The 24,899-nt window shown below is 37.0% G+C and overlaps 1 protein-coding gene across 1 annotated transcript; it reads left to right on the forward strand.

Annotated features, from left to right (window-relative positions):
* Positions 1–6,914: 6,914 nt before the first annotated feature.
* LOC126595742 (60S ribosomal protein L38) lies at positions 6,915–13,684 on the forward strand. Its single transcript, XM_050262045.1, has 3 exons — positions 6,915–6,966; positions 8,850–9,033; positions 13,597–13,684. The coding sequence occupies exons 1-3, from the start codon at positions 6,964–6,966 to the stop codon at positions 13,617–13,619; spliced, it is 210 nt and encodes a 69-aa protein (XP_050118002.1). The 5' UTR covers positions 6,915–6,963; the 3' UTR covers positions 13,620–13,684.
* Positions 13,685–24,899: the final 11,215 nt, after the last annotated feature.

Here is a 24,899-nt window from a genome sequence, read left to right on the forward strand (position 1 = left end):
GAACCACATGATTGAGAATTATGTATAATGGTGACGTCGTTATTCTCAAGGTTGCTTCTGTGGATAACACATATAGATATCCACTGCCTAGGCCTACTATTCAGCCATTTATGAAATGACTACAGAAGAGATATCATCATTGATGATCAAGCTGATTGGCTCTAGTGCAAGTGGGAGATTGTTGGAAATGTGCCCTAAAGCCAATCATGTGATGATACTTTACGGACATTTCACATGTTAAACTAATCTAGTTTAACATATAAAGGGCATAGATTATTGTTTGAGCCGTCTCATATAAATGTTATATGCTTAAACGATAAAGTCCAAGGAATATGTGATTGGGAGAATGTAATCTAATGAAGTTAGATTCTTGAGACCATTCTTTCGTAGACACATCCTAAACGTTCCTGATCATAGGATTGCCAATTGGGCATTGACAGTCCGTCAAGATCGGTACGTACTATGTCTTCTCTCAGGGAGAGTGATTAGTCTCTAGTCATTGGTGTGTGTGACATCAAGACAAGTACGGTAGGTGCTCAATAGAGAATGAGTTCACTGAACGCGATCAACGAAGAGTTCTCATATTCCATGTCACATAAGAACTCATGGTTGGGATAATGCAAAGTAGTCCTTTGACCTGAGGCATCATAGTTGTCTTGTGGTTAAGACCTTGATCTTTGATTATGTCAAAGTCATCCCACCAGGAGGGTGTCCACGACATCGTTGGGGTCAAGCCGCTTAGCTATGGAGACAAGTGAATGCGCAACAAGGGATCTCTAACCTTCAAACCGTTTGAGGGAGAATACTCTCTGATATGATTTGAATCTCTGGCCAGAGTATGAATGAGATTAGGGAATGCGTTCCGAATCACATTCAAGGTAATCATATAAGCACAAGACACACATTGGATAGTAGACATGAGAAAATAAACTATCAAACCAAACAATGTGGTCAAGAGTATTAGATTAGAGAAGGACCGTATTGCATTTGTAATCTCGAACTGAATAGGTTCTCTAACCTCTTCTGATTAGCTTGGGTAACCATGATATGCTGCTAGGTGTCACTCATGGTTTGTGGAAGCCCTAAACGTGTATAATCACTAAAGGGAGAATTGAAAATAGTTTCAATTCACAATCGATGTAAAATGGTTTTAATCGCCCACTACCTCGCTAAAAGGAACCTAATGGATCGCACACCGTGAATGGTGGAGATTGGAGATTAAACGGAAATGAGTAAGAATGATTAAATGGTTTAATCATTTATTTATGGCAAGGATTAATTAATATGTTAATTAATCAAACGAATAAGTTCGTTAAAGACTTCGGGATAGTTTTGGACCTTAAGGCCCAATGGGCTTCGAACGTCAAGCCCATTAACTTAAGTTGTATGACAATTTAATGAATGAAGATTCATTAAAGCCCAAAAGCCCAAAATCCCCTAAATGGCCAGCCATGATGAAATGAATTAGGGTTTTGGTTGTTTAGGTCACTTAAAGAAGTGACTATATAAATGATTTTATAGCCAAATATTCATTAAGTGAAAAATGGGTTTATTTTTGGGGAAAATAGGTGAGAATTGTCTCTCCATTTTCTCTCTAAAGAGGCCAACACCTTGGAGGGTACATCTAGCAATCCTACTACTCCAAGGTCACTCATTTCTTCTACAATCGAACCTTGGTGTCGAGAATTAGAGGTTCTCAATTTTGGGAACTTGGAGAACCTATTCTTCCATCCAAATCCATGGATCTAAGAAGCAAGGAATGAAGGCCCTTATCTCTTTGGGTGATTAGCCTTTGCTTATGCAAAGAGGAATCTACAAAGGTATTAATTTCAACTCACTTATGTTTTGAGTTGATTATTGGTTCACCAATCTACTAGGCTTTGAATTTCATGGGTAAATGTTTTGTTTTTGAGTGCATGTAAGCATGATTCCGCCTTTAATTGTTAATTGCATGCTATATGATGTTGCTCAAATGAACATGTTTTACAAAATAATTCCTTCATTGACAACCACCAATATGACTCAAATTTTACCAACATGAAGAGCATGAGAAGTAGAGTGTTTTTCATTTTTTTCATTGGAGTCTAATTTTGACCGGAGGATAGCCAAAATTGTCGCAAAAGTGGCAAACCCAGAAATGGGTACACCTCTGTCGCACTGCCACTAGAGATATAACGCCTAACCAAGGCTTAGGATTTGTGGCTGAGGTCAAGATGAGTCGATTTATGGTGGTGATCAACGTCGAGGTGGCCGAAGATGAAAGATCGCCAACCGAGAAAATTCCAGAAAACGGCGACCTCGTCCAGCTCTCTACAGTGGTCAAACTGAGATAATTTTAGGTGGTTAAACTGATATAATTTTGGATGGAAATGATCATGAGGTTATAAGAAGTCAAACCTAGGTGGTGGTTAGGATCAATCGCGTCACAAAATGCCAAAACAGGTGTCGGAAATTTGCCCAGAAGCCAAGTTAGTGACATGGGTCAGACAGAGAAAAACTGGTCACCAGGGTCGGTTTCTATTTTGGGTAACCCTCCAACTTTGCTAGAGTTTCCATAAATAGGGTGCCAAATGTCTAATTTTCCCTGCCTTTGTAAGCTTATATATCTTTTGTTACAACTTCAATTCGTGACTTGTTTCGCCTATGCTCTCATAGAATTAAGCTCTACATAGCCGACTCAAGTGTTGACCCAAAAGGTTGAACAAAAATTAAAATAACCAAAACACCCTTAAATTCAGTTTCTTGAAAGCGTAAAATATTAATAAGTAAAATTCAAATACAGCTCAAATTAAAAATACAGTAATAAGTAATGAAATTCATGGATGAGATTTCACAATAAGTACACTTTTGGATACTCCTCCTGAGTTTGACAAAACTTCCAAATGAAAACTACAAGCATTACAAATTAGACAATTTATGCATACCAAAGCTTCTAGATGGTAAACTTCGGCAATGATTTTGTGAAAGGGCCAGATAAATAACCTACGTCAGCATAACCAACAAGGCAAACATCATTTCGACTAAGGGGGTATGTTTTATTATGAGATGCATAGGGATATAGTAAACCCAAATACGTAGTACGTTTAAGGTAATACAAAATGTCTTTAGCACCATTTCAGTGTATATGTGTAGGTGCGTTGCTATATCTTGCCAAAAGATTAGCAACGTAAGAGATGTGCGGCCTAGTGCACTTAGTTATAAACCTCTTGTAGCCATCGGACTTCACATTATGCTTCCTCTCATTATGATTTCTTACAAAAATCCACTTATAGCCAGCGGGCTTTACATGTGAAGATTTAGGAACTACAGCCTAAATACATTGCACTTCGAAGTGGATCAAAGTTTGACTTGGATAGCTTGTTTCCAAGTTGACCAATCAGTTCTACGTCGACATTAATCAATGGAACGTGGTTCAATGTCATCGCTTAGCATGATATTAATAGCTATTGTGTATGCAAATGCATCATCGACCATCATCTTATTTCAATTCCAAATCTCATCCAAGCTAGCATAATGGATCAAACTCTCACAATTCTCATGAGGTTGATTCATCTCTTCAATGACACTTCTGTAATTTAGAATAACCTCATGCGTTGGAATGGTTGAACCAACGATGGTCAGATTCAAACTAGTTTCACTAGTTGGTGTCGTGTGTTTCCTCTTTTGGAGTTATGAATCTTTTGACCAATAGGTCTGCCACACTTTAGGATAGGAGAAGATGATTGGTTAAGCGCTAGTGTACTGAGCCGCGCAGCAGATGTCGCCAATCGTCTTTTAGAGACCATTTGTCTACAAACCTATGGCCCATATATCCTTGTAGGCATTCTTACAGCTAGTATATTTGATCTTGTCACTTTCACTAGGCCATTAAAAGCATCGAGCATGCTTTGAACAATGCGATAGATCTAAAATATGTTGCACTTCAGTTTCAGAATGGTCAGTACGGGGATCTAGATGAGACATGGTGAGGTTAATTAACGACATTCTCCAAGAACATTAATGTTTTTATCTCTGCATAATGACAAGAATATTGTCCCATCAAAGTGACAATCCATAAAATGTGCAATAAAAAGATCACCTGCTACAGGCTTTAAGCAGCGAATAATTGATGACAAATCATAACTAGCATAAATTCTCATTATTCTTTAAGGACCCATTTTGGTATGTAGTGGTGGCACTATTGGTACATAAACTACGCACCACATAAGTGAGAGACATCAGACTCGTACCCAGTACCCAACTATAGCGGTGAAAAGATTGGGTGGTGATGGGTCTCAGGTGTACCAACATAGTTGTGTGTAAAATTGCATAGCCCAAGCATTTTCTAGAAGCTTGGTTCACATGACCAAGGTCCGAGTGATTAATTGAAGGTGCTTTATGAATGGTTCTGTTAGGCCATTTTGAGTGTGAACATGGGGTACAAGATGTTCAACATCAATCCCTAACTGGTATGCAATAATCATTAAAAATTTACGACGTAAACACTCTAGCATTATCCAGTCAAATTGACTTAATCAGATAATTAGAGTGGTGAGCCCTAAGCTTAATAATTTATGTCAGGAGTTTTCCAAATGCAGCATTGTGTGTGGATAATAGGCAAACATGTGGATCGTTTCGAACTTTCTCTGAAGATGGGGGAGTAATAAACTTACCTAAAGAACAAGCTTTGCAAGAAGCACAACCAAGAATGATGTGCTTACTTTAGGTAAGCATATGCTCATGTGTAACTTTGAAGACATGGCGCATTATCCTGATTCCTGGATGTCCTAAGCAATCATGCCAAATCATGTTTTCCAATGCAAGCAAGTAGTAGGGTCGGCCATGAGATGAGCTTCAGAAACGCGAATGGTTGTGACTATAATCCATTTGAAAGGTGCTCCATATTTTCATGAATACGCTCATATGAAGTGATGCAAATGAGTTTAGTTCCATTTTCTTCAATGGTTTCAACGTGACAATTATTATCCCGAATATCTTTAAAACTAAACATCGTTCTTTCAGAATGAGTGAGTAAAATGAATCTTTAATGGTCATTTTAGTACCATTGGACAACATTATATATGGGCAGTATCATACCCCTCAATTAAGTTGGATGTGCTGAAAGGGTTGTCAAAGATGAATTTTTACGTTTGAGGTTAGTAAAATAGTGATGTTCATGAAAGATAGTGTGTGTGGTTGCACTATCTGCCAAACAACTAACTTCTTCATAAGACATACCTAGAAATAAATTAATTGAATTGATCACATGTATAAGGAAATTTAAATTTTGTTCATTCAATTAATCATTGAAGAAATAATATCCATAAAGTAATTATCCAAAAATTTAAAACAAAACACCAAATATATTGTCCAAATACATAGAAAATTGTTCAAAAACTTAAACAAAAAATTAAAGGGGGTTCAACCACTAGGGTAACTCAGTCAGTAAGGGAACTCAACCACATGTTGGCCCATGTTTAAAAGTTCTAATCTTCCATCGGTGCAGATGCTTGATGAAAATCATAAATCTCCACATTGGTATCCTCAGGATTATCCACTTGAATAAAGTTAGTCTCTATGACTTTAGGACGTGAATGATGCTCAGCAACAACTTGAGCGGGAGCTCGACAAATGTGAGAACAATGATCCTTGGAACCATAATGGTAGCACATGTTTGCTTCTATAGTAGCAGGTGCCTTGCCTTTATTCCTGAAGTTGGAAGCCTTGGGAGCCAAGGAATCACGCTTTACTGTCGGATTTTCTCCCTTAGGTTGGCCTTTACTTTGTCGACCTTGGGCTTGTGGCTTAGGCATGGAACCCTTTCAACAACCTCGACACTTCTTACATCCATTTGGACCTCGAGATGTGTTGGCATGTGCTTCAGGCACAGCATTCAAGCCAATAGGTCTAGTTTGATGATTCTTCATCAAAAGTTAGTTTTTCAAGATATTCTATTTAGTCAAATCCTCTTTAAAGAACTTGAGAACTTGAGAAGTGATCAGGTTCGACAAATTTTAGAATTGTATACATTTAGTAACTTAAATCTTGGTAGCATAAATGTTGCTGGTTGTATCTTACTTTAGGCAAGAAAATATCTTTTTGGTGATCAAAACGCTCTTCTAGAGTGAGCCATAAAGCTTTAGGATCTTCTTCAGTGAGGTACTTAGTCTGTAGTATGTCATTGGCTTCGAATGAAGACCATGGCGATTGCTTTGCCAACTTCACCAACCGAGTTATCCATCTCAACTTCAATGGTAACTAGCCCTAAAGCTCCTTACGGTGAGGTGGGGCTCCACGTCTTAAACCCACTTTAGATAGTTTCTTACAGATACTTTATGGAGCAGTAAATATGAAATTATGACTGTCAGTCCTCGATGTGCTTTAGTAAGAAGATTTTAACTTAAGCGCATTTTTGTTAAAAATGACTTCTAAAGATTGACTTTGGGATCATCGCTATTTTCTGTTGGTGGTTGTAAATAGGTTACTAAAGCCGATTTCCCAAATGTCACTTAGTAATACAGTCTAGTGGTATTCATCTTCATTTGTAAGTGAGAAGCCTTAGGTTCGATTTTTACCAAAGGCAAATTTGAACCACATTATTGCTGCTTATTGTGAGGTTAAGCCCACCCCATTTTCATTAATGTAGATTATATCGTGTGTTCAGAAGAAAAAAAAAAAGAAACTGAGTTCCCAAATAAAAGTGTTTTGGCCCAAAACAAAAATGCTTAGCCCAGTCATCATCAGTTCAAGTTGGGCCTGTTCTAAAGATCAGGAAATGCCCATTGGAAGCTCATTACAAAATTGTCCTAATAACACCTGTTATTCAGGGTTATATCGGGTAAAATGCCTCAAACTTTCTAGGGTTTAAGCAGCCTCTTACGCCTTCAGGTATATAATAAAGCTCAGAACACAAACCCGCGGCTGGGAGCGTATCGATCTACTCTACCCAGGAGAGGAAGCAAAGGGTTGCTCTAGGCCATTAAAATGGTATCTTCAATTTCTCCTTCAGTCAACATGTTTAAGCATCTATAAGTGTATTAATATGCATATATATATATATATATGTGTGTCTGTGTGTAATATATGTATGAACTGATCATAGTCATATGGGTTCTCTTCAGTCTTACTGATTTGTGATTTGTTAAGTTGTAGGATAAATATTATGGGTTATTTGCAAATTCTAGTTTTAAATTACATTTTGGTGAGTGCATATTTGAGGTTTTTTAATATAGATGCATGAATTTGTCAAAGTCTTAGATGGGATGCATTTTAGGTGTGAGTGGCATCCAACCCAATAGTAAATGAAAACTTGCGAATGAAATTCAGGGTTTATGTAGAGAAAATGATATATATACACACAAAAAGGCTCTTTAATGGGGATTGGTTGTAGGACACACTCCACATCGACGTTTAACAATCTGAACCGTCTATTTTGTAAGTCTTAATTCATAGATCATCCTAGCAAAAATTCAATTCAGTCTGGAATCATTTGCCTGAAAATTCATTGTTTCTTATAAAACAAAGTTTTCGTCAATTTCTTTGGACTCATTTAGATGTCTCCAATATTTCCGATTTGGCTAATATTTGCAAGAATGATTTATGAGGTGCAACTTGAAAAATAGACTGTTCGAACTGTTGAAGTTCAATGTGCTGTGTGCACCACAACTAATCCCTTTTTTTTTTTTTTAAATGGGGATCCCTTCCCTTAAAGGCATCCTTATATATATACACACACACACAGAAATGGTGGATGTGGTTAAGATGAATTTCCTTGAAAATAATGTTTTGTGTATATTTAGGTAACTGAATTGGGTTTAAAATGTAAATGTATAGTCTTTCAGTGTTGTTTGGTAGTTCTGATCTTAGATTGTGGTGCTATTATTGGTGTGTCACAAACTGCTTCTTACTTCTACCATAGCGTATTGTATATAAACTCATGACAGCAGTATTTAGTCTTAGGACCTTACAGTAGTAACAGCATGTGTTGAAATCTTGAGAAGCTGTCTTGTTTTCTATCAAATGCATGAGGTTTTCTGTAAGAAACTGCCATACTTGATCAGTGTCAAGAGTCTTTTAATTATGATGCACGGATACTTCATTTTGACCGTGTATCCCGTATCTGATACTTGTCAAATGCTCTTGGATACGTATCATGTCAACGGATACACTTTGACTTGATGTATACACATATCCCACATTTGAGGTACACGTATCATGCTTTTAGGATACTTTTACACTTTCAAATACGAAATTAAAGGGAAAAAAATTACTAAGAGACGGAACTTTAATTGATATCTGATGAATATGAAGCACTAACCTTTATTGAAACTATGAATACAACTCTCACACTTTTTCTATATATATCAAGGGAATTATTTTTTTTTTTTGGTCAATTGAAAGATTTTGTTAGATTAGGTGTTAGATTAGCCACCTATGGGTTTGAATCCACGTTGTCATGCAAGGGCTCAACTCCTTTCGACCACTGTGGCAAAGGGACACTTGCATATATCAAGGGAATTAGATTTCCAACTTTTCTTCTCCAACAAATCAAATGAACTGATGAAATCGAATTCTTGTGTTATCAAAATATGTTATAAATTATATATTTTTATTTGGTATATTATTATATAATTTTCATTGCTATATATATCGCTTATCATATCCTAGTTTTCAAAGATTTTTCGTATTGTTGTATCGTGCCGTATCATATCATTGTATCCGTATCCGTGCTTCATAAGCCTGGAAATGATTTAATGAGATTTTCATTTTGTTTTCTACTATATATTGAACACAGTAAACACAATGTTTGTGTTTACTGGATGATGATATCTGTATTAATTGATCATATGCTGGTGTTGTTTCTTTGACAGCCTAAACAAATCCATGAAATTAAGGATTTCCTTCTCACCGCAAGAAGGAAAGATGCACGCTCTGTGAAAATCAAGAAGACCAAAGATGCGGTGAAGTTCAAGGTTCGTTGCTCCAAGTACCTTTACACACTTTGTGTGTTTGACTCAGAGAAAGCTGATAAGTTGAAGCAGTCTCTTCCTCCAGGTAAATTGTTGTGAAAACACTATCATCTGTTAGACACCACCAACAACAACAACAACAACAAAGCCTTTTCCCCCTAAGTGGGGTCGGCTATATGAATCCTAGAACGCCATTGAGCTCGGTTTTGTGTCATGTCCTCCGTTAGATCCAAGTACTCTAAGTCTTTTCTTAGGGTCTCTTCCAAAGTTTTCCTAGGTCTTCCTCTACCCCTTCGGCCCTGAACCTCTATCCCGTAGTCACATCTTCGAACCGGAGCGTCAGTAGGCCTTCTTTGCACATGTCCAAACCCATTTTGTGTACGTGTTGATGCTTCACCGCCCAACATTCTGTGCCATACAGCATCGCCGGCCTTATTGCCATCCTATAAAATTTTCCCTTGAGCTTTAGTGGCCTACGACGGTCACACAACACGCCGGATGCACTCTCCACTTCATCCATCCAGCTTGTATTCTATGGTTGAGATCACCATCTAATTCTTCGTTCTTATGCAAGATAAATCCTAGGTAGCGAAAAAGGTCGCTCTTTGGTATTTCCAGATCTCCGATCCTCACCCCTAACTCATTTTGGCCTCTATTTGCACTGAACTTGCACTCCATATATTCTATCTTTGATCGGCATAGGCGAAGACCTTTAGATTCCAACACTTCTCTCCAAAGGTTAAGCTTCGCATTTACCCCTCTTGAGTTTCATCTATCAACACTATATCGTTTGCGAAAAGCATACACCAAGGAATATCATCTTGAATATGTCCTGTTAACTCATCCATTACCAACGCAAAAAGGTAAGGACTTAAGGATTGTTGATGCACAAAATCAGTGAGGACTTTGGTACAACAGAAAGTATTAAGTTTGTGATCTTCGCTAGATTGCTCTGGTCATTAGTATGGATAAGTATGTAAATGGATAGAGACAGGAAAGCAAACAGAAGATGTACATGGTTCACCCAGATTGGCTACGTCCACGGAGTAGAGGAGTTCTCATTAATTGTGAAAGGTTTACACAAGTACATAGGTTCAAGCTTTCCTTTAGTGAGTACAAGTGAATGATTTAGTACAAATGACATAGGTTCAAGCTCTCGTCTTCACTTGCCTTATCTGTCTCATAGGTAGATGTGGCATCTTCTCTGGAAGTACTCTTCCTCCATCCAGGGGTGGTATCTTTAACTGGTGGAGATGCACAAGGTAATGTATCAATTTCACTTGAAGCTTACTTGTAGTTTCAGGCTTGGTTAAGCGCGATACAAACCATGTATTAGGAGTCCCCCAAGTTGCTTTTGAAGAAGTAACTTTCCACAGGCTTATTCTTGAACTGAGCTGGAGGATTTTCTGGTTTCCTCCAGAGTATAAGGCCGACTGAAGAATTTGAGGGTAAAAACAAGTCCATCAAATCTAGAGTACGTTCGACCCTGCTGATATGGGATACTTTTGCTGTTGACAAAGTAGTGGATGTATCGGCACGTGTTCTGTTATGCTTGTCTCCACATGCTTCCTTGTATCCTTCTCACTTTCCCTATCTGTTCCTCAGGCAGATGTGGTATCTTCTCTGGAAGCATAAGATGTTGAAGATGAGTACTCGAGAGCAATGCCAGGTAAGTAATCAAGTAAGGGGTTCCAGGCAGTCAGTTCCTGACTAGAAGCTTGATTCCAAGTGCTGACTAATTGCTCTCTTTCTCCTTGTCTTGTAGGTAAGAACAAGGCCAAAGGAAAAGATAGGGAAAAAGCATGATATGAGATACTCTTGCTTTTAACCCTGATGATATGAGATATTCTTGCTCTGGTGTAGCTTGTTTGTAGAGGGATTATCGGGGGGGGGGAAGAAAACTGAGTATTTCGAAAGGCTTCGTTGGGAGTGCCCTCTCAGATATGAGGACGGGTTGAGCATTTTTGCAGATCTGCCTGTCCGTTGAGGATAGAGGTCGACATATATATGAGTTTCCCTAACAACAAGTAGTAATGCTATTCATTTACCCTGCTTGGTCATAGCACGGGAGTGGGAGCTGCCAGCTTCACGTGTGTCAGAGCACTTTGAAAAAGTGGTTTGTGGTATCTGGAAAGTTGATGTTGCGTGTGAAGATTACAGACAAGCTTTATCCAATGAGATATGGCTCTCGAAGTTAAGAAAGCGGTGCCTCTTCGGTTTTCGAACAAGAAATCCTGTCGGGGATCTGGCTCTCGAGATTCAGAGAACGGTGCCTCTTCGATTTTTGAGAGAGCAATCCTGCTGGGAGTCTGGCTCTCGAGATTCGGAGAACGGTGTCTCTTCAATTTTTGAGAAAGTAATCACGTTGGGAGTCTGGCTCTCGAGATTCGGAGGACGGTGCCTCTTTGATTTTGGAGCAAGCAATCTTGTTGGGAGTGTTTTTTCTAATGTGAGTAAAGGTTGGGCATGTTTGCTAGTCTACCTTGCCACGGAGCACAGAGGTTGACACATAGGGACTTTCCAATTATCCAACAGTGGTGCTGTTCCTTTACCCTTGTGGGTAATAATATGGTAGCTACCATCAAAATTTATGTGTCTAAACTTTGTTAGTACTGTTTCTTTGCTATTCTTTTACCCTTCTTGGTCATAGCGATGTAGTGGGAGCTGCAAGTTTCACGTGTCTAAACTTTGTCAAAGATCTTTGGCAAAGTTATCTGTGGTACCCATAAGCTGATGGTGCGTGTGGAAAGTGGATGATTGAACAGTAAGATTCACGTGCTTTCTATTTCACCAGAAATCTTCAACAGAATGCCCGTAATTTCAGCAAAGCTGAGTGTGCATGTGACAGGTGCTGACAAGGCTGAGAAAAACAGGCGCCTCTTTGATTTTTGAGATCGGCCATCGTGGTCTCTGAGCAGCCTAGCTTTTGAGAAAGCAAACGCCTCTTCGATTTCTGAGATCGGCCCTCGTGGCCTCTGAGCAGCCCAGCTTTTGAGAAAGCAAACGCCTCTTCGATTTCTAGGCAGGCGCCTCTTCGATTTCTGAAGCTCCGTCGAGTGCATATTTTTATAGAGGCTGGCATTAAGTTCCAAAGCACACTTGAATCTTCACCAGTAGAAGCTCTCTTCTTGCACTTCTAAGATCTTGATTTGTCCGACCTTTTCTCTCTTCAACACCTTTGAAAATGTCTGGCCCCTCCGACCGTCGTTTTGACTTGAACTTTGTTGAAGAGGCAGCCACGCCTTCTCCAGACAACATATGGCGCCCATCCTTCTTATCCCCTATTGGTCCTCTTACCGTTGGGGATTCCGTGATGAAGAATGATATGACTGTTGCGGTGGTGGCCAGGAACCTTCTCACTCCCAAAGATAACAGACTACTTTCTAAACGGTCTAATGAGTTGGCTGTTAAGGATTCTCTGGCTCTAAGTGTTCAGTGTGCAGGTTCTGTGTCTAATATGGCCCAACGCCTATTTGCTCGAACCCGCCAAGTTGAATCATTGGCGGCTGAAGTGATGAGTCTCAAGCATGAGAATAAACAGTTGCACCAGCTCGCACATGACTATGCTACAAACATGAAGAGGAAGCTTGACCAGATGAAGGAATCTGATGGTCAGGTTTTACTTGATCATCAGCGGTTTGTGGGTTTGTTCCAAAGGCATTTATTGCCTTCGTCTTCTGGGGCTGTACCGCGTAATGAAGCTCCAAATGATCAACCTCCGATGCCTCTTCCTTCTAGGGTTCTGTCCAATACGGAGGCTCCGAATGATCCCCCTCCGGTGCCTTCTCTTTCTGGGGCTCTACCAACTACTGAAACTTCTCCTAAGCAACCTTTGTGAAGGCTCCCTCTTGTTTGTTTATTTTGACTCATGTATATGTACATATTTGTAACTTATCGGAGATATCAATAAATAAGCTTTGCTTTATTTCAACGTATTGTGTTAAATACACCAAAGCCTTCTTCGCTGAGTGAGGTCGGCTATATGAATCTTAGAACGCTATTGTGCTCGGTCCTGTGTCATGTCATCCATTAGATCCAAATACTCTAAGTCTTTTCTTAGAGTCTCTTCCAAAGTTTTCCTAGGTCTTCCTCTACCCTTTCGGCCCTGAACCTCTGTCCCGTAGTCGCATCTTCTAACCGGAGCGTCAGTAGGCCTTCTTTGCACATCTGTTAGACACCACTTGTAACAAAATATTATTTAATGGTTCACCATACTGTCACTGTTACTGTGACGTGTACAAACAACAAACTGTTATTTAACATTTGTATTAGATGTGCATGCAGAGGCTAGACATGTTAGTGGATGTCATACTCTTTTAGATATCTGTGTGCACTTCCTGAAGCTATTATGTTTCTTCTATGTGTAACAATTCGGGTTTCTGGATGTTGATAAGATTCTGCACAACACAGCACATTGGTGTCACAATCAGTTATCATCAAAATTCTCGACAAAATTAAATGTGCAAACTCAATTGAATGGTTCGTGTTAGCTTGTGCATTTACAATATTTCTCTAGGCTACTCTCAATATTGAATTGAAGTCGGTTTTATGTCAATGACATGGGCAATTTTCTTAAGCTTCAGAATACTTGATATTTTTTTTATCATTTGTTTTTCTAGCCGATTCAACGACTTTTTTTTATCGTCAGGTCTGAATGTGCAAGACCTGTGAAATGTAATCGTCAGCGGAGCTAGTCAGATGGTTGTCGGACTTGAGAGTTGGAGACTTGCCTTTTGTGGTTTTTTTTTACCGTAATCGATATTTTGCATCCATTCTGCACTAGTTTGGTGGATTGTGTTCAACTTATAAAATTGTGTCGATTTAGACTTGTTTCGTTGTAGTAATGCAGTTATCTGTTTGAGTATCTGTTTTTGCTTAAATGATTCCTTTGATAATTATTCATGAATATGCAACTATATTTGCTGAAAATGGGAGGATTGGCTGAATATATTACGTTATCTATTTTTACTTGAAAGAGTTTTTATTTTGTTTTGTTTTGTTTGTTAAATCGATTTTTATTTTTTTTTATTTTTTTTGTATTTCTTTTCATATTTTAATTTATATTCTCCAAGTTGCAAAATATCCTCGAAAAAGGGGCCAAAACGTGTGTAATCTGAACAACATTTGAGCCCAATACTAGTAAAAACTTCAACATCATAGCCCGTAGGACAAAACCGTATCAAAATTGTTTTCGAACTCCGCCTTGTGAACTCGCAGCCCTTCGCCGGTTCACCCAACAACTCAACAAGGAAAAGCCAAATGGTATGTTTTTTCGCTCGGTTGTGTTGTTACAGGGAAGTTAGAGTTTAGTTCAATGTTGTCACTTAGTATTAAGGTTTAGTGGTATTTCTTTTCACTTGTAAATGAGAGGTTTTAGGTTAGATTCTCGCCAAAGACGAATTTGAACCACATTATTGTTAATTTTCATGTGGACCCTTAATGACATGTGGTGCACAGTCATTATCCACATGAGCACCACGTCATCAATTAACAGAAGACTTAACAGTCAGATTAACAAATGTATGAGATTGTCCCAAAAATAACACTTTAGGTAGGACTCTGGGATGAAAAAACTTCATGTACCAAATGTTGAAAAACTTAAGGGTAGTAAATTGAGATTAACCCTATAAAGATTTTTAATTTACTTTTTGGCCTCTTCCGACTAGTTAGAACTCCTAATAAATAGAAATTTTAACCTTCAATATCGCCAATAACTGCAAGAACTTGCACGATAGGCATTTGAACTTGCCCGAATAGGTTTAAACTTTGCCTGATTGCTTGTATTTATCATTTACTTTCAAATTATTGTCCCTTCATGCTATTTATTGTCCTTTTGACTAACATTCCATAAGTATTTGCAAGCATTTTTTTTACAATTCTCGCTTTATTTTACTTTGCTTTCTGTTTTTATTTTTCTTACAAGGATTGCAAACTAGTTTTAATCATCATTGATGAGTTTGTGGTATTGTTTTGGCATTCAATACAAGAGAAATATAAAGTCTTTGTCTTTAGGGCATAGAAAGAACTTAAACCCTTTCATAAGGACAATCTTGAGGCGTAAGCAAATGACCTATATAACACCTAAAAGGAAACAATCTGTTGGTATTGGCTAGCGGTGGCACATGCAAAACAATTAATTTTGTAAGAGAACCTAAGAGCCTATTCAAGGCTTTGTTAAGGCACCTTCAAATTGACAAGAGTTCATCACTCACGCAGATGAGTTGTATGTGAATCTCACAGCCAACAGATTCCACCCATGATCATGTTTGAAAGTAATTGACTCACTAAGAATCTTGTTCGTGTATGATTTTGTTCAAGTGGTGAATGATTGCTTTTAAAACATGTGGACATACAAACCTTAACAGCCAAAGCAGACCCATGAAATCAAGGATTTCCTTCTAACCGCAAGAAGGAAGGATGCCATCTCTGTCAAAACAAAGAGGATCAATGACGTTGTCAAGTTCAAGGTTCGGTGCACCTTAATGTGTGATGCTAACTCATTGTTATGAATACGATTAGCTTAATCACATTTGGGAAGGTTATTTCAATGTTAATTGAGAGTTTAATTAAGTCGTATTAGTTTAAGTGCCAGCTGGCCTTAAGTACGTGGGAAAAAAAGGGAATATATGTAACTAATTGGAAGGGTTTTATCCCAACGGGCACTACATATTCCAATTTATGTGCTAATTTGCAGGTTGAGAAAAGGTTCTAAGAAATTGAACCTATCATTGGTATCATCCTCTCGATTCTGACCTCCCTCTTGTATGCCCCAATAAACCACGACTTCACGTCTCTCTACCATGGATGCTCATCTTGTTGCCATTAAAGCTTCCTTGGAAGCCATTCCTCAGCTCATCCAATCTTCCATTACTGCGGCTAATGCTTCCATTGAAGGATGATTTTGTGAAAACATGTTCATTTGAATAACATCTATAGCATGCATTTAACAATTAAAAAGCGGAAACATGCTTGCATGCATTCAAAAACAAAACATTACCCATGAAATTCAAAGCCTAGTAGATTGGTGAACCAAGACTCAACTCAAATCAAAGTGAGTTGAGAAATATATACCTTTGTAGAATCCTCTTTGCATAAGCAAAGGTTAATCACCCAAAGAGAGGGCCTTCATTCCTTGCATCTAAAATCTATGGATTTGGATGGAAGAATATGGTTCTCCAAGTTCCCAAAATTGAGAACCTCTAAGTATCCACACCAAGGTAAGATTGATGAAGAAATGAGTGACCTTGGAGTAGTGGGATTGCTAGATACACCCTCCAAGGGGGCCGGCCTCTTTAGAGAGAAAGGAGAGCATTGTGTTCTCTCCAATTTCCTAAAAGAAAACCCTAAATAAATTTTGGCTATAAGGTCATATTTATACCTTTATTCATTGGAGTGGCAAACTTGTAATTAAAGCAAGTTCACTACCCTCCTCTAAATGGCCGGCCATAGGGTTTTGTTTGGGCTTTTTGGGCCTTTGTGAATTAAGTTGTCATACAACTTAAGTCAATGGGCTTGACGTTCGAAGCCCATTGGGCCTTAAGGTCCAAAACTATCCCGAGGTCTTTAACGAACTTATTCGTTTAATTAATTAACATATTAATTAATCCTTGCCATAAATAATTAAACCATTTAATTATTCTTACTCATCTCCATTGTTTCTTCAATCTCCACCTTACACGGTGTACGATCCATTAGGTTCCTTTTAGCGAGGCAGTGGGCGATTAAAACTCTTTAAAATCGATTGTGAATTGAAACTTACTTTCAATTCTCCATTTAGTGTTTATACACGTTTAGGGCTTCCACAAACCAAGAGTGACACCTAGCAGCATATCATGGTTACCCAAGCTAATCAGAAGAGGTAGAGAACCTATTTAGTTTAGGATTACAAATGCAATACGGTCTTTCTCTAATACAATACTCTTGACCACATTGTTTGGTTTGATAGTTTATTCATGTCTACTATCCAATGTGATTTGTGTGCTTATATGATTACCTTGAATGTGATTTAGAACGACTTTTCTAAATCTCATTCATACTTTGGCCAGAGATTCTTAATCATATCATAGAGTATTCTCCCCCAAACGGTTTGAAGGTTAGAGATCCCTTGTTGCGCATTCACTTGCCTCCATAGCTAAGTGGCTTAACCCCAACGATGCCGTGGACACCCTCCTGATGGAGTGACTTTGACATAATCAAAGATCAAGTACTTAACCACAAGACAAACGTGATGCCTCAGGTCAAAGGACTACTTTGCATTATCCCAACCATGAGTTCTCATGTGACATGAATATGAGAACTCTTCGTTGATCGTGTTCAATGAACTCATTCTCTATTGAGCACCTACGTACTTGTCTTGATGTCACACACACCAATGACTCGAGACTAGTCACTCTCCCTGAGAGAATACACAGCACGTACTGATCTTAACGGACTGTCAATGCCCAATTGGCAATCCTATGATCAGGAACATTTAGGATGTGTCTACGAAAGAATGGTCTCATGAATCTAACTTCTTTAGATCGCATTCTCCCAATCACATATTCCTTTGGACTTATCATTTAAGCATATAACATTTATATGAGACGGCTCAAACAATAATCTTTGCCCTTTATATTAAACTAGATTAGTTTAACATGTGAAATGTCCGTAAAGTATCATCATATGATTGGTTTTAGGGCACATTTCCAACAATCTCCCACTTGCACTAGAGCCAATCAGCTTGATCATCAGTGATGATACCTCTTCTGTAGTCATTTCATAAATGGCTGAGTAGTAGGCCTAGACAATGGATATCTATATGTTATCCATAGAAGCAACCTTGAGAATAACGACGTCACCATTATACATGATTCTCAATCATGTGGTTCAGTCTCTCATATGAGTTCGGATCTTGATGAGACCTTGATTCCCTGGCTTGAGCTATCGCCCCATTAGTGTCATAGTATCAGTACACTAGATACACTTTCTGGTTGGAACCGAATAGAGAGTTCATAAATGAACTTTCCCATCCAAACAACATTGTTGTAAACTTCTATATGGCAATATATTTTGCATTCATAATGGAACACACTAAAGTCATTACTTTTAATGTTTCCATCCAAATATCTCTTTAGTCATAATAAAGAGATATCTGATTATCATTTCATTCATAATGAAGAAACATCCAATGATGGATTAGATTCATAATCTAATACATTTACGCTTCCATTACGTTACTCTAATTCTTCCTCATTCTTTGAGGAATCTATCCTTTAGTATTTCTTAAATACTTAAGGACTCACTTGACAGTTGCCATGGTTCTGATCCTGGGCTTGCACTGATATCGTCTTGTACCGTTCTAGGTACAACTCATATCAATGTTTTTCATACAATATGAAATACATAAATCACCTTTATGCGTATGCATAAAGGATTCTATTTACGCATTATTTCTTTGGGAGTCAAAGAGTACGTTCTCTTTGAGAAGAGCAACTTCTTAGTCTCACTAGAGTTGTCCTTCTAATTGAAGTTTATCATCATATGAGAAACTTCCTAGCATCCATTGTCTATTATTAGGGATTGATATTATCCAATTATATCATGAAATATATCATTATAGATTTCCATCCCATGTATATAGACTATATCTCCCATACACATTCTATCTTCATATAATGTTTTAAAGTCATAACTTTAAAGAAGAAGTATTCTTTTCATTTCCAAAATTAATATATCATATATATTTAAATTTTAGGAACATGATTAACTCCCATATACATTCTATCTTCATATAATGTTTTAAAGTCATAACTTTAATGAAGAAGTATTCTTTTCATTTCCAAAATTAATATATCATATATATTTAAATTTTAGGAACATGATTAACTCCCACTAACCTTTTGTAAACCTAGTAAACAAAAGATTCATTTACATCTTTATGAGAAATCAAACGATTTGATCCTTTTCTCATAAGATGCTCATAACTCCCACTAGCTTGCTTAGATTCATGATGGATGGATCTCTACAACTTACATGTCTTGTGATTCATAGTTTTAGACATATATTATTAAGACTATCTTAATAATGGTTTCGGAAACCCATATTATGTCCAAACATTGAACCACCATTTAGTTGGAGCTAGCTATCTTCGAATTAATTGAAACCAAGACTACATCAAAGATGGTTTCTTCAAAGTCAACCATCCTTTTGATTGTAGTTATCTTAAGCTACCAATTAGCTTATGAAGGTTTCATTATTTCGGGTCAAATGGTACTTTACCATTTCCTTGAGTATATATCATATATACACTCAATGAAGTCATAAAGTTCAAACCATTCAACTGAGACGGTTTATAAATCCTTCTTGACTACCTTGGAGCTTGTGGTATAGGAACTAGGTTGTTTATATTTGTTGATTATCATCTTGTCTCTCAAAGAACCCATTCTTTGAGTTCTATCTCTCGTTCATTTGCTCTTAGGCAAATCACATTGTAGGATTACAATGAACTACCCAACAAAACAACATTTGTTAATTGGTTTATAGAAGCGATATCCAAAAGTTAATTTAAGGATATCCCACAAGATTGTTATCAAACAAATATTGCTTATTAGCTCACAACCCCAAATCTTAACATGCTTGAGATTTGTCTTTCTTTCCAACTACATCTTATGGAGTCATGAAAAATTTGGAAGATCTTCTAATTGACAATCATATTGTTTTTAGAAGTATATATCCTATATATGGGTAATAGATAACATCTAACGAACTAAATCTTATTCGAGTTCGTTCTTCTCCTTAATGGAGAAGATTATTATCTTATGATGCTTCTTTCCTTGATATCTTTCAAGGAGACTCATCTAAAGTGTTACTATTCCTTGGATCAAATCTAAGGAGGTAAATACTTTAGACGTCTTACTCATCAACTTACATTTCTTGAATTCTTTGAAACCTTTTGCAAAGTATTCGGACTTGTGTTTATTCAAAATAAACTATAGTCCAACCGAGAGTGATCTTCGGTGAATGTCATACAACATGAGTAGTATTATGTTGTGGACAAGTGCCACTAACATCTAAGTGAATTAACCTCAACAACTTTGTAATTCTTTCTTCTTTCAAAAAGAATAAAGATTCGAACATTTCGCCTCTATACAATTTTAACAAGAAGGTATTGGATCCGGATCTAACGATCCAAAGCATCCATCTATGACCAACTCGTAATTTATGTTTTAGAGGTATCACAACTTTAGTTGGGATTAGTCACTACCTTGCAACCTTTTGGGTTTTAAGCATCATTATATTCTAAATAGTTAACACTACCATATCATCTCTACTATAGAGACAATCAATTAGATTACTATAATCCAATCATTGATTAATAAAGAACAATGTTTTGTCAAACAAAACATTCATCCATCTCTACTATAGTGACGGAATTAAATTCCTTAAAATTGGAATGTAAAGACAATCTTTGGTTTTTCCAATTTCTTTGGTAGTTCATATGAGGAAGTAAGTACTATCTGCCTTCGCAGAGATCTATATTTTATTCACGTTCCGAATGTAAAGTACCTATTCTTCTCTCATATATCTTCTACTTCTTATTAGTCACACTTTTACAACGATTGTAAAACATAGTTACTAATACGGAATCAAGCATTCAAGTAGAAGAATCAACTGTTTTGAACTATTCAAGAACAATTTACAACACCTTCGAAAGGTGTGTTCTTGACACTTGCAAGACATTTCTTGCAAATACCCTTTCCAATGTCCATCCTTTCATAAAGAAAGTTTGTTCCCTTGGAGTTAATTCTTATCTTCTTCATTTGACTTTCACCTTTGACTACATTAGTCATGGTCCCTAAACTCCCACTATCTCTCTTGAAACTTATTTCAATTGTGTTATACACATCAAACATTTTTGGAGAGCATGTGGTTATTGTTCACTACATAGTTTACAATAAACTTAGTGAACCATTAGGATAGGGAAACAAAGGTGAAGTCCTTGCCTAGTTTCCGTCTTGTTAAGTGATTTAACACTTCAACACTCAATGATTCAAAATCATCATAAGTCCATGTTAATGGACTATTTTTGTCAACCAACCATTATGTTCTAAACATAATTACAAACTTTCAAGAGTTGTTCAAGGCAACTCTCATTTCTTCATACAACAATTTATAAGTGAAGAATTATGGCACATAAAGTGTCCATGCCCTTGTGCTTTCTTCTAAAGTTCCTTGTTCATGTAACAAAGAAACAAGCACTAATGTTTGTATTGATTAAGGGTTGTTCAAAGCAACTCTTATTTCTTCATACAACAAATTGTAATTGAAGAATTATGACATTAAAAGTGTTGTCCTCTTTATGATAGACTTTATCTAACATGTTCTTCCAATGATACATTATCAATAGGAAGATTGTGAGGATGAGACTACTTAGGTACTTCTACAATCCATTTAAGACAATCTTTGGGATTGTTGTACCAAGTCTGGAAACTAAAGCATTCGGTTTTTCTTTGTCAAGTTTTGGATAACGTTTGCAAATATATTGGTAAACAAATACATAACGAATATAAATTGATTGATTTTAAGCCATTTGATCCGGGTCTTTAAATCAAATAGCACCACCCACTATTTTTGGCAAATTCCATATCCCTCATTGGAATTCGAGAGTTTTGGAGGAAACTCTTAGTAGGGTATGGGAGACTCACTATTACCAAGCCCACCTCAGAAGAAAATCATATTGGCTAGCGTTAATAATAATGAGAGAGTACGCTTACTCATTTGCATCTCTTGCAAGTACCCATCTTGTTTGGCCTCTAGAGAATGATACCTCAGAAGAATATCATATTGGCACATTGCACTTAGTTAAGTCATTCCCACCATGCTAGTTAAGGTAGGGGTTCAAGAATGGCCTCAGAAGAATATCATATTGACCACACTCGTTGCCTACCTTCACTTCATCATATGTGTATAGGCTTCTCCTGAATGTAAGCACATACTTTGCAACCCTAGAACTGGACGAATACGGTGTATGAGTCACAAATGATTGAAGCCCACCACGGTGGAAGGCCACGAAAGAGTGTTCAAAGCACTCTCACGCTTATCAACTTAATAATGGTTTGGTTAAGGGTTTTAGGTCTCATCACATATAAATATTCATTTTAATCTTATTAAAACAATTTTGGTCCTATTACAACTATTGGTCCATTTGATTGTTTTTAGTTGTATATAATACTCCCACTATGCTTATAAAACGGTTTTTAAAGCAAGAGTATATGATACTACTAACATAACCTTTGCATTCATTTGATGGACTATATAGTTGCCTTAGGGCCTTAGGATGACTATGAACCTTTGTTTAGATTCAACACGAGCCTTGTGTTGAATCTCGGTCTAGGGATGGTGATTGATTTTAGTTACGCGTTTAATCACATTAAGGCGTGTTGTCTTAGGGGCGTTGGACCCAACTACCTCATTTTCATGCATATCAAATAAAGCAAGAAAGAAGTACTTCAAAGTAAAGGTGAGCTTATGCTCATTACAACATTTGCATAAATCAAATTACTTTAAAGTAAAGAAGAGCTTAAGCTCTTTTACAACATTTGATCAAATCAAATTACAACCAAAATCTAATCTACACATTCCCATGGTTCAAACAAATTTGAAACGGCCTATCACATAGCTCAATTATCGTAGGCTTAGGTTCATAATCACCCTTTAATTAATTAACACTTTAACTAATTAAATTGAATGCAACATTTTCATTTGGTTTTTGTATCCATAAAATTGATTTAAATGGAGCTAAATGAAATGAAAATCCAATTCTCATTTAAAGAGACAAAACAATTTTGTTCTCAACCTAATTTGGGCCATCATGCAATAACCACAACTTTTTGGGCTATAAAGCAATTAACCTCAACTTTTGGGCTATATTGCAAAACTTTTGGGATCACTTTGTAAAAACACAAAAGTCCACTACTTCATGTAATTACAACTAGAACCCAAAATTTTAATAATGCAAAAACTTCATTAAAGGATCAAAACAATTTGTCCTTTAGCGTTTTTGGACCTAAACGTAAAAACGTAAACTTTTGGGCCAACGTGCAAATACACAAAAGTATCAAAACTTTATGTAATTGCATAAAAGCCCCAAAAGTACCCTATAATGTAGGGTGGCCGGTTTTGGAGAGGAGATGTGAGTGATGTGTGTGTTGATTTGTGAGTTTTGACATAAAGCATGCAAGTGCACAAGTGGTATGTGTGAAAGGGAATTAATCCTTTCACACCCACCATTATTTCTATCACCATTTAAACAAATATCTAAAACATTTAAACATTTGAAAAACATAAAACATAAACTTTATGAAATAAATCAAAACTTTGAATCAAAACACAAAACTTTTTGTTCTTGGCAAAAATGTCAAGAACAATGAAGAACATTCATGAAAAACTCAAAAATTTCCATGAACATTTTTTTCACCCAAAACATCTCAAAACCATTCAAACTTTAGGGAAATAACATATAACCAAACTAGGGTACATAGGGGTTCCAAAAGTTACTTGAAAACACTTTTAACAAGTCAAACAAGAACCCAAAAATCCACCCTTTGGATTTGGCCGAAAATTCCCAAAAGCATGGCACCAAATTTTAGCTCCAATATTCATGCTCATATGAACTACATCTACAACATTTGAGATGGCAAATTTTCTAACAAAATTTACATTCAAAGAAACAAGAATAAAGCTTGTAACATATTACAACTTTTAAATAAAAACTATGAACTACAAAACCCAAAAGGATTCACCAACTACTAGACCTAGGCTCTGATACCACTTGAAGGATGATTTTGGGAAAACATGTTCATTTGAATAACATCTATAGCATGCATTTAACAATTAAAAGGCGGAAACATGCTTGCATGCATTCAAAAACAAAACATTACCAATGAAATTCAAAGCCTAGTAGATTGGTGAACCAAGACTCAACTCAAATCAAAGTGAGTTGAGAAATATATACCTTTGTAGAATCCTCTTTGCATATGCAAAGGCTAATCACCCAAAGAGAGGGCCTTCATTCCTTGCATCTAAAATCTATGGATTTGGATGGAAGAATATGGTTCTCCAAGTTCCCAAAATTGAGAACCTCTAAGTATCCACACCAAGGTAAGATTGATGAAGAAATGAGTGACCTTGGAGTGGTGGGATTGCTAGATACACCCTCCAAGGGGGCCGGCCTCTTTAGAGAGAAAGGAGAGCATTGTGTTCTCTCCAATTTCCTAAAAGAAAACCCTAAATGAATTTTGGCTATAAAGTCATATTTATACCTTTGTTTGTGAATTAAGTTGTCATACAACTTAAGTCAATGGGCTTGACGTTCGAAGCCCATTGGGCCTTAAGGTCCAAAACTATCCCGAGGTCTTTAACGAACTTATTCGTTTAATTAATTAACATATTAATTAATCCTTGCCATAAATAATTAAACCATTTAAATATTCTTACTGATCTCCATTGTTTCTTCAATCTCCACCTTACACGGTGTACGATCCATTAGGTTCCTTTTAGCGAGGTAGTGGGCGATTAAAACTCTTTAAAATCGATTGTGAATTGAAACTTACTTTCAATTCTCCCTTTAGTGTTTATACACGTTTAGGGCTTCCACAAACCAAGAGTGACACCTAGCAGCATATCATGGTTACCCAAGCTAATCAGAAGAGGTAGAGAACCTATTTAGTTTAGGATTACAAATGCAATACGGTCTTTCTCTAATACAATACTCTTGACCACATTGTTTGGTTTGATAGTTTATTCATGTCTACTATCCAATGTGATTCGTGTGCTTATATGATTACCTTGAATGTGATTTAGAACGACTTTTCTAAATCTCATTCATACTCTGGCCAGAGATTCTTAATCATATCATAGAGTATTCTCCCCCAAACGGTTTGAAGGTTAGAGATCCCTTGTTGCGCATTCACT

Source organism: Malus sylvestris, chromosome 13, assembly GCF_916048215.2.
Source record: "Malus sylvestris chromosome 13, drMalSylv7.2, whole genome shotgun sequence".
NCBI lineage: Eukaryota > Viridiplantae > Streptophyta > Magnoliopsida > Rosales > Rosaceae > Malus > Malus sylvestris.

Excerpts from the sequence above, each read along its gene's own strand:
- LOC126595742 (XM_050262045.1), top strand. Across the intron at positions 9,034-13,596 it reads GAAGCAGTCTCTTCCTCCAG|GTCTGAATGTGCAAGACCTG; the intron begins GTAAATTGTTGT and ends TTTTATCGTCAG.